This window comes from Carassius auratus, chromosome 8 (assembly GCF_003368295.1).
Source record: "Carassius auratus strain Wakin chromosome 8, ASM336829v1, whole genome shotgun sequence".
NCBI lineage: Eukaryota > Metazoa > Chordata > Actinopteri > Cypriniformes > Cyprinidae > Carassius > Carassius auratus.
In genome coordinates, this window is record NC_039250.1 from 169,069 (window position 1) to 180,481 (window position 11,413).

The 11,413-nt window shown below is 37.2% G+C and overlaps 1 protein-coding gene across 1 annotated transcript; it reads left to right on the forward strand.

Annotated features, from left to right (window-relative positions):
- The first annotated feature begins 1,190 nt into the window (after positions 1-1,190).
- LOC113106870 (uncharacterized) lies at positions 1,191-6,671 on the forward strand. The gene is made up of 9 exons (XM_026268887.1): positions 1,191-1,705; positions 2,359-2,430; positions 2,927-3,352; positions 3,531-3,588; positions 3,814-3,906; positions 5,543-5,681; positions 5,861-5,953; positions 6,111-6,403; positions 6,510-6,671. The coding sequence occupies exons 1-9, from the start codon at positions 1,595-1,597 to the stop codon at positions 6,569-6,571; spliced, it is 1,347 nt and encodes a 448-aa protein (XP_026124672.1). The 5' UTR covers positions 1,191-1,594; the 3' UTR covers positions 6,572-6,671.
- The last annotated feature ends 4,742 nt before the right edge of the window (positions 6,672-11,413 follow it).

Genomic DNA, 11,413 nt, shown 5'->3' on the forward strand with positions numbered 1-11,413 from the left:
GAGAAATAGAGTTATTTTTTACATTCTTTGGTCGAAGTTTTCAGATCGGCACTTCGGAGCCTGTTCGTTACTCTGTTGTTTCAGATCGGCACTTCGGAGCCTGTTCGCGACTCGGTTGATTCAGATCGGCACTTCGGAGCCTGTTTGCGACTCGGTTGATTTAGATCGGCACTTCGGAGCATGTTCGCGACTCGGTTGATTCAGATCGTTACTTCGGAACATGTTCGCGACTCGGTTGATTCAGATCGGCACTTCGGAGACTGTTCGCGACTCGGTTGATTCAGATCGGCACTTCGGAGCCTGTTCGCGACTCGGTTGATTTAGATCGGCACTTCGGAGCATGTTCGCGACTCGGTTGAATCAGATCTGGACTTTGGAGCATGTTTGAGATTTTTTTTATGTTTTATTCAGTATGTACATGGACCTACACACAAAGGTGGACACACTCTAGACTTGATCATCAGTAGGGCTCTAAACTTTCCATCCATTGGTATTAAGGACGTAGTGTCACAGATCGCAAGAGGCGAAGACTCAAGTGCAGGCAGATGGGTATGGGGCGCCGTTTGTAAAGCTGCTCACGCTGAAAATAACAGCAACATTTTGTCACATTTAGCTTCAAACTATGTTTAAAAAACTGGTATGAATTTTTGACGGTCACTTTTTATCACATTTACAACAATATTTGTCAACTTAAAGATATTTTAAATAGTTAAATCTAAATATTAAATGTTAAATCTAAATATTAAATGTTACACCTAAATGTTAAATATTAATCTAAATGTTAAATCTAAATGTAAATGTTAAATCTAAATCTAAATTTTAAATCTAAATCTAAATGTTAAATCTGAATGGTAAACCTAAATGTAAATGTTAAATCTAAATGTTAAATCTAAATGTTAAATCTAAATCTAAATGTTAAATCTAAATGTTAAATCTAAATCTAAACATTAAATTTAAATCTAAATGTTAAATGTAAATGTTAAATCTAAATATAAATGTAAATGTTAAATCTAAATCTAAATGTTAAATCTAAATGTTAAATCTAAATCTAAATATTACATGTAAATGTTGAATCTAAATCTAAATCTAAATGTTAAATCTAAATCTAAATCTAAATGTTGAATCTAAATGTTTCGGGTGAAACTAAATATTTAACTAATATGCAAATTAAAAATGCCGACAACCGGAAGTGCCAAAATAAAAGCTCGAGGAGGTAAGTGTGTGTTTATAGCATCGTGTCAAATAAGAAACGAATAAAAACCATCTCATCCCAGGAAACTGACTCTTGGACATGGTTTATCGTAATAATAACTACCTAAAATAATAAACACGTTTGGAGAAACTGTATTTGAAGAGAAGATTAGTGTCATTTTAATGAAAAGTGCGGGACTTATGATGACCTGTAGCCATAATAGCCAGCCACAAGGGGTCTCACTTTGACTGAATGTTATGTCCTTCACACAGTCTGTGGTCCTCACTCATCATGCTCATCGTCACGCTGTCATCACTCTCTGTCGTGTTCGCATGCTAAAAGCCTATATCACCTCCCGCCCCTGACCAGGTACGGTAACTGTTCACGTTACTGTCGTTCAAAATGTCCAACGAATCGGCGTTAGCCGAGAGCATCGGCAGAGCCGTCCTGGCGGCTATTCAAAATGTTTCAACAATGACAACAACCGCCTCGGGGCCACCACAGGCCACCTCAGTAAGTATGTTTTCCAAATCACGTAGCATTGGATTGTTGTTAAGGCTAACTTAACTAAACTAGCTAACGGTAGCCAGTAGAGATTTGCTACTAGCACCAAATGCACTTTATGTGTAGCACATTTGTTTCTGTAAACGTAAAACTCACACCGGTTAAGGTAAGTGACGTAGTGGGAGGAACTCATGAGTAAATGTGAGTTTAAGATTATGTGAAGATTTTCTGAGCTGCAAAGCATGATAAATTATATAATTTAGAGTTACTGCTAACGGAGGCTACTTGTCACCCCTCAGGCCCACAAATGACACTGTAAATTGTTGTTAAAATGGAAATCTGCCTCTGTCCTCAGTCAGACATCTCTCCTTGGCTAAACTTAACGTTACCTGCTGGCCTTTACTCACAAGATAAAACCGTTCTCTGCTTGGCTAGAGAGCGAGAAATGCTAATGGAGGACAGAGGCAGTCACAATGATAAAACATTTAATTTAATGTGAATAAGGTACCAGAATCAGAGTGCATACTGTAAAAAAAAAAAAAACATAAAATGTATCTCTCTGTTTCCTTTGCCAATCTCAACCCTGCTTTGATTGCTGGGCATATAAGCATTAAAAGCAATTGAAATATAATGTTGCTAATATTTTGCTAATGTCTATTCAGGCTCCCACCACTTACAATTACACACCGGGGCCAGCCACACCCACCACCTCCACTGGGACATCATACCGCTCGGTATACTTGCATACTCATGTAACCTAGCTGGCTGTTTGTTGGTTTTTTTAATTTTTGATGTGTAATGTTTCAGCATTAGTTCCAATCATGATGGCATATTTTATACAACACCAGTATTTTTATTAAATAAATTGCTTATTGACAAAAAAAAAGGTTAATTAACCACCTAGTAATCGATCAATAGACATTTTACATTTTATTCATTTAGCTGACGCTTTTATCCAAAGCGACTTACAATTGCTATATATGTCAGAGGTCGCACGCCTCTGGAACAACTAGGGGTTAAGTGTCTTGCTCAGGGACACATTGGTGTCTCACAGTGGATTCAAACCCGGGTCTCCCACACCACAGACGTGTGTCTTATCCACTGCGCTAACACCACCCCTATAGAGACCCCATGATGGGGTCAGTTAACTGGTTTGCATCTACAGTTTGCATTCACAATTAACAAAAACTTATTGCTTATTGCACAAGTGTCTGTTTTCATTGATTTCAGGTTCCCTTTCCATCAGTTCATCAAAGGACTGCTACACACTCACGTTTTGGCAGGAAAAACAAAGCCTGCAAACACTATACAAGAGATGTTGTGTGCTTGCCTTTTTCGTCAGCATCAACATTCCGCATTCCAAGGGGAGACTCAAGAGCAAATTTAGCACGAGATGGCCTTATTGGGAAGATCTCCTTTACATCTGACTGGTCTGAAGCACAACTTAAAGAAGAAATGAGTGCCATTTTCAGAAGAACGTTTGCATTGTCTATGGGCCAGTCCTTCCCATTTGAGTATTTGAGTACAGTCAAGGGATGCAAAAGACTAATGAAACCAAACGTCTCAAGCAGTTTTCTGTGGGGTGGAAAAGAAGTTGCCTCGATTAGTTCAGCCTCTTGTCTCTATATAATGGCATTGATAAGCAAACCTTTACAGGTAAACAGTTTATATGACAGTACAGAGTTTCAGTTATGGGCAACATTCAATGTATTAGAAGTAAAAATATTTATGTTGCTTATTTTGCTTCTTTACATAAATAACATATACTTATTTTAGCTTAACTTAGTGTTAAATAGTTAACTACCTATGGCTTGATTTTTTTTTTCTCCTGGAGGAACCTGAGGAACTCTCCGATAGTGACCTTGAAAGTCCTGTGGGCTTGAGAAGGAGAGGTGGGTTTGAGAATTTGAAATGTTGTTTCGCAACAGGTTGTAGGCAGAGTCAACAGTTATTTTCTCACAGCAATGGGTTTATCATTCATTTATAAAAAAATGTATCTGTTCTAATTCTGTTCATCCCAAAATTCTGATAGGGGTAATTCATTAAAAATGTTAAGTACTTTGTTTCCAGTTACTGATATATATTTTCCCTTCTTTTGTCCATAACCTGTCATTTAGTTCATACAGTGTCACCTTCCACAAGTGAAAGTGAGCTCATCAGTCAAGGTAGTGAAAATGAAAGAATGCAAGAAAGTCCATCACATCAAAGAAGTAAGTTAACCTGTTATCTGTCACTCACGTTTTTGAAGATAGACATGAATGTGCATGAATTTTTATAATTCATGACTGAAAACATTTTGTAACATGATTTTGATGTGCCATTTACATGGTAATGCAATGTCTGATTTTAAAATGGGTTTTAAAGGATGAATTTTGAGATTTTATGTTTTCAAGTGATATATAACTTCTGATGATTTCTAAAATGTGATAGAGAAAAAGGCAACGAGGAAGTCTTTTTTTTAAACAAAGGTCAAAGCTCCTTTTGTAATGTAGATTTCTGAGGGTGCACTCTTGTCATAAATTCATCTATTACTTTTCCTACATAATTTTTAACAAAAAATATTGGTAAAATATATATTTGGGAGTCTTAGACCTTTCCAACGATATATAGTTTGTCAAGATTAGATTAGATTTGATTGTAATATAGTATAGTCAACGAAGGCGTCCCGTATACGGGACGGGGTGACATTTAACAGGTTAAAGCACTTTAAATTATATTTTCTATAGGCTGTATGGTAACTCGGTTCAAACCCCAGTCCAGCCCTGGTCCTTTCTGTGTGGAGTTTGCATTTTCTCCTGTATTTGTGTGGGTTTCCTGCACCATCAAAAACAGGCACATTTAGATTAATTATCCAGTCAGTGCCCTTGACCAAGGCACTGGCTCAGAATCTGGAGTTGGTTCATGGGTGCTGTGCTATGGTTGCCCTGCTCCTGGGATGGGTTAAATGCAGAGGACAAGTTTCACTGTACTAAATTGTATGTGTGATTAAAAAAAGTATTCCCTTGTCCTTGACAACTCAATAATTACTGCTTTATTACCTGCAAAAGTTGAGTTCACACTTTAGGATTGTAGCCCTGATTTTCCACTTGCCGAGAGCAATCAACGAACTTTTTAACCAAATGTAATGTGTGATTTCAGTTTTCCGGCTTGTGCTCAATCCGAAAAATTGTATAAAAAGTATATAATTTTTATTTTTTGTACTTCATAAAATGACCGATCGTTTCACTAGATTAGCCCCTAATCCTCAGATGGGATCATGCAGATCGAAGTTAAAGCACTTTAAAGACTTTTGAAACTGCATTTATCTGGACTTGAAAAACGATGGTAAAGAAAAATCCAGAAATGTTTTCCTCAAAAACTTAATTTCTCTTCCACTGAGGAAAAAAGACATTGATTTCTTGGATGGCATTGTGGTGAGTAAATTATTAGAAATTTTTCATTTTGAGGTGAACTAATCCTTTAAGACTTTGAAAGTCCTGTAGTGTGACCAAAGCTTAACAAAGGCCAAACTGACAGAATTTAACCACCAGTTATTTAATTTTTTTTGTCAGCCTCAAATGGATTTGGATTGGATGTCTTGATTCATCTACATACAAGTCATTATAAGAAGTGTAGACTGAGCTTAGTAGCACAATTCAGTCATTTCTACTGAAAGGAAAAGGCGACTCTCAAACCTTGCTCATCTCATTCAGTTTTGCTTAACCCTCGATCCTTAAAGGCTGCCTATTACATTTATTTTAAAGGAAAAATATTAAAAATGAAATTAGGGTTAAGTTGCACTTTAAATGAAATGAGATTAACATCATTACAAAAATATTTCCCTTTTACCTCCTTTTCTTTATGCAGTGCTGAGTACAGTTCCTTCATCACAGAGGGAAAGTGAGGCCAGATGTCAGGAGACAGAGAGCAGCACTCAAGAGAGTGAAAGTCAGGGCCAGGCAGAGGACCTGAGACAAGTGTTTCCTTATAATGTGGCAGAATTTGTGTAATATATTGTTTGGGCTTCATAGAAATACAGCAGTGTAGATGTTAGTCCGTTTACATTATGAACCTCTGATAAAAGTCTCTCTCTCTTTCTCTCTCTCTCACACACACACACTCACACTCTCTCTCTCTGGTTTCTGCTGAATTTTCTGCTGTCCCTATTTATCTCCATTTGCTCAGCCCTGTTTATCTGGAGGAAGATGAGGCTCTTGAAGAGGCAATTCAGCGTAGTCTGCTAGAAGAGTGGGATGTACCTGCTGTTAATACTTTAAAGTAAGAGTTACAAGTAATTTTATTACGGTAAATTACGTACACCAGTGTAAAAATCGCAAATAAAATCAAACAGTTATGTCATCGTGCACTGAAGGTAATAGTGAAGTAAATGCACAGATAATCAAAGGTCTGTTCATCTTTGTCATTTTTAATATAGGTCATCTGAAATGCTGAGCAAAGAAGAAATTGCAGGTCTTCTACAAGCTCACAGTGAGAGAGTTATTACATCGGGAACAAGACAGATCTATATCAGTCGAGCCAATGTTTGGACCACAGCCTTGCGTGTGTTTAAAAGACCCAGTTTTGCAGAAAGCTGTGACAAGCTCTATGTCACATTTACAAGCGATGAACATGATGCTGTGGAAGATGCTGCTGACCTTGGGGGTCCCAGACGAGAGTTTTTCCGTTTACTGGTGAAGGCTATCTTCCAGGACAGTGGAGCTTTTGAAGGTTTTATATATATATTTATTTTGTGGCTACCTGACCACAAATATTGGTTTGTAAATGCCAGAGAAAATGATACAGAATGTGCTGCTTAACTTATTTAATCTTTCAGGCACACCAAATGGATGCACACCAAGACTGAACATGCTCCACTTGCAAAATGGAGTGTATTGAACCATTGGCAGGATGATGTCAACAATAATAGTGCAAGGGGGTGAACCACCTGCATTCCTGTCCCCAAGTGTAGTGGACTACATTGTGTCTGGGGACATCCTTCAAGTTCACGTGTCACCTGATGATATAGGTGACCCTGATTTAAGGGAAAACCTCAATAAGGTAATTCTGATCTGAAGACTATTGTAGTAAGCCTTTGCTTTTTTTATTTTGGTAGAATGCATTATCAAAATAATTTTGATTTCATATTACCAAATAAATAACTAAAAATTCAAACTTTTCTTGTCATAGGTAAGTAACTATTAAGTTAAATGCACAGTCTACATAGTAATTCTGTTAATGTTGGTTAAATGCAGTAATTTGAGAAAATAACATTTGATCTGTAATATTTAGGTTCAACATGCAACCTTGCAGGATGATTTGGAGAAAGCTGTCAGCTGCTGTGACTCATGGCGATATCAAGTAGAGGGGCTTCCAGTCGTAGTCACCATGGCCAACAGAGATCTGTTTGTGAAAAATGCAGTTCTATATCATACTGTTGTGCAACGGCAGAGCTGTCTTGATCAACTCATTGATGGCTTGTCTCACTATGGAGTAAGATTTACCTCACAGTTCTGTATCATCTTTGATTATCTTTATGGCCTTTCATTTATGGTGTTGAATTTCCCTCCAGGTTTTATCACTCCTGAGAGAGAACCCCAGCTTGCGTGTGCTGCTTAACATACCAGGAGAGGACAAAGGTCAAGAAGCTGATTTTGTAGCTGGTATTCTCAAACCAAGCTACTCCGTACTGGGGAGCAACAGAAGAGCTAAGGAGGAGTTGATAGTGGTCAAATTTAGGGAGTTTCTCCAATGTGTTGAAAGTAAGTACTGGTATGTATTTGTAATTCAGTATATTATACAAGGCAATCCAGGAAATTTACAGATTACTTTTATTCTTTACAACTCATGAAGCTGTGCCTGTCTAATGTTTATGTACCACAAACAAGAATAGTTATCTGATGCTTTTCAGAATAAAATTGCTTTTTCACCAAAATACCTATACAGTCCATAACAATCCATTAGTCAATCAATTATTCATTGATTCAGGCTTTCTTAAACCGGAGTATTTTCCAGTCTCCAAGTCAACAATGTTTTCCCTTTGATTGTAGATAAAGAGCTGAGAGACACGTATGGGGACAGGACTCTAACCAACGATGAGGAGGCATTCCTGAAGATTTTGAGCCCTGGTCACATCCTGGCATTTGCTACAGGTAGCAGCAAAGTCCCAGCCATTGGCTTTCATCCAGCTCCTAAATTAATGTTTATTCATGATGAAAAAAAACATCTTCCCATTGCACACACTTGTGCAAATGAGCTCCACCTTTTTGTAAACGCAAAAACAATGGCTGATGATGATGAATTTAATTACTGCTTCCTAGTAGCTCTAATGAATGGATCTTTATTCAGCACCATTTAAACAAACAGTTCAACTGTTAATTTGTGAAAGAACCCTTGCAGTGTAATACACCACTGTTTAGTGCAGGGCTCCACATGTTTGTTCATAGAGGACATAGTTTGTCCATGTTATAAAGCAATGGTTTCAATTGCAGTACATAAAAAAGCTGAAAAATAAATACTTTAGATTGTGTTTTTCCATCTTGCTCCACACTCTTTGCCTTGTTTTCTTACAAAAAACGTTTACCTCTGTGAGGACTATCTGACCCCTTCTTTATACTGTAAGATGTTGTACTGTATGATTGGAAGGATATGGAATCAGTCATCGCAGTAATAATAAATTACCAATGTAGTTACTTTAACCCTGTGATGTGTGTGTTTTTTTTTAACAATGATTGTTTATGAATTTAACTACCATAGTTTTTTTTTTTTATATATATATACTGAATCAGTGGTGAAGGAATATAATATGTACATTTACTCTAGTAAGGTACTTCCGTAGAAATTTGAAGTACTTTTCACATTTAAATTTTGAATTCCCCTCCTCACCATTGAAAGGCTTGTATATTCAGATTTATTGCTGTTGAATATTTTGTGCTTAACTGAAGATTGTATGTTCATATGTTGAAAAAATTCCCACTCCATCACTTGACAAAACCTTTTGGATTAGCTGCAAAATGCAAAAAAATGTCTTACCTTTATGTACAGCCATCTTCTCAGAGATACATAATAAAGATACAAGTTATGTATGTAATATACAAGATATTAAAAAACACTGACAGGTATCGTTTTACTTCACGGAGTACTTTTACTTTGCATATTTAGGTACTTTAAAATCAGGAACAATGTAGTGGAAGACAGTTATGCATCAATACATCTGTAGAGCCCTTAAAAGTATTTTACTGTTCTTTCACATAACATGAGTCATCTTGTATTTATCCACACTACCATTGCTTTGGACTTGACAGAAAACTAACAGATGCAAAAGTACGTCTGTAGCCTTTTTAACACTGACATCATTTATGTTCCATCATGTAATTTTCAAAAATCTATATGCTTGCAAGAGGCTGTTAATCTTGTAGTTAAAGAAGCACAACAAAACATCAGTATTTGTTTCACAGTGTACTTTTGAAAGTACAATAAGGCTAATGCTACCCAGTTGTCCATGTCATGCTGAGATCACACATTTACAAGTTTCTCAAAAATAAACTGTTGTGTTCTCTGAAACAATGTTTTGCCATTGTTGTTGTCATTTTGAAGAGGGTTAATGGCATCATTCAGTTCTTGCAAATCCCTGTCATTCAATGGGGAAAATCCTCTTTGAGAGTTTGGTGAGGAACAAAAAACTAACCCTGCTGTTGAGAGTTCTGGGTTGTGAAAATGAGGCAAATCATTGTCCAGAGTAAAAAGCTGAACTGGTGTTCTATTTCCTTCAGATGATATAGAGTGATTGTTAAATCCAGCTTTGAATTCTTCCAAAGTGTGGTTGATTCTGGGTAGAAAGACATAATGGAGACAAAATAGGTCTGTTGCATTGTCTATGTCTAGGATACCCAGGGATTCCAGTTCATAAAAAATGGGTGCATAAATATGGCTGCAGTTTTTGTTCAAGTCTCGGTTAAAACGCTCAATCCTCTGGTTGTGTACAGAACTTCCTGTTAAGACAGAGCCTTCCCCCCTGCTCACATGCATGTCCTCCCAAATCTGAACGTTCTCTCCTCCGTGATCAGTCCTGATGTGCAGTGGTCTGCCAAACTGTCCAACAGCTGCAGTAAAGAGGTCTCTTACAGTTTCAGCACGATTATTGTTGGAGCAGTGAAGAAACATCAGCATCCTACTGTAGCCGTCTATGGCACCATGAACAACCAATTTCCACCTAATCAATTTATGATTTCCATCTACATGCCATATGAAATTTGGATGTGGGACAGAGTATACTCGGCGAGCTATTGCTGTTGTTCTCCTGGCTAGGACACCAATTGGGTCCATCCTTCACAGTGAATCTCTTACACGTTGTCTTTGGACCACAATGTTTTTGGAACGGAGATGCCCCATAAGCATCACTTCTCCAACATTTGGGTGTTGAGTTTTTATTTGTGACACTTCAAGATCCAACTGTTGATCACTGATGCTCTTAAATTTTGATGTTGGGATATTATAGTCTTGCAGTAACTTGTAGAAAGTTGGCCTTGAGATTGAAAGAATAGATGCCGCTTCGGTAAAGGTGGTTTTCAGTGAAAGAACATGTTCAAGCTCCTCTTTGGAAATCTGATGTCTTCCTTGGTAGTCATTCTAGAACACACCAAAGAATATGAAATTTTGAATGTTTATATAACAAACAAGGGTTATTCAAGAGAGAATTATAGACATGATGACCATTCACATCCACTCATTATCTTCTGAAAAAAAATTATAGATTGTACTGTACATTTACTTGAGGAATGTTTAAATAAAATGGACAATCAAAAGATGAGATGTTACTGAGAGTTAAATGAGAAATAAATCAAACAAATATGAACATGAATATTAATGAGTACTTACTGACAGACAGATCACTGGAGCGAAGTCTGTTGCTGGTAAAGGTGTGGTAGCGCTGGTGCTGGAGCCCTGAGGAGTTTTAAAATATAAACAAAATACCAAAGACGTTATCTTGTCACATGTTAGTGTTGTATAAAATATGCCATCATGATTGGAACTAATGCTGAAACATTACACATCAAAAATTAAAAAAACCAACAAACAGCCAGCTAGGTTACATGAGTATGCAAGTATACCGAGCGGTATGATGTCCCAGTGGAGGTGGTGGGTGTGGCTGGCCCCGGTGTGTAATTGTAAGTGGTGGGAGCCTGAATAGACATTAGCAAAATATTAGCAACATTATATTTCAATTGCTTTTAATGCTTATATGCCCAGCAATCAAAGCAGGGTTGAGATTGGCAAAGGAAACAGAGAGATACATTTTATGTTTTTTTTTTTTTTACAGTATGCACTCTGATTCTGGTACCTTATTCACATTAAATTAAATGTTTTATCATTGTGACTGCCTCTGTCCTCCATTAGCATTTCTCGCTCTCTAGCCAAGCAGAGAACGGTTTTATCTTGTGAGTAAAGGCCAGCAGGTAACGTTAAGTTTAGCCAAGGAGAGATGTCTGACTGAGGACAGAGGCAGATTTCCATTTTAACAACAATTTACAGTGTCATTTGTGGGCCTGAGGGGTGACAAGTAGCCTCCGTTAGCAGTAACTCTAAATTATATAATTTATCATGCTTTGCAGCTCAGAAAATCTTCACATAATCTTAAACTCACATTTACTCATGAGTTCCTCCCACTACGTCACTTACCTTAACCGGTGTGAGTTTTACGTTTACAGAAACAAATGTGCTACACATAAAGTGCATTTGGTG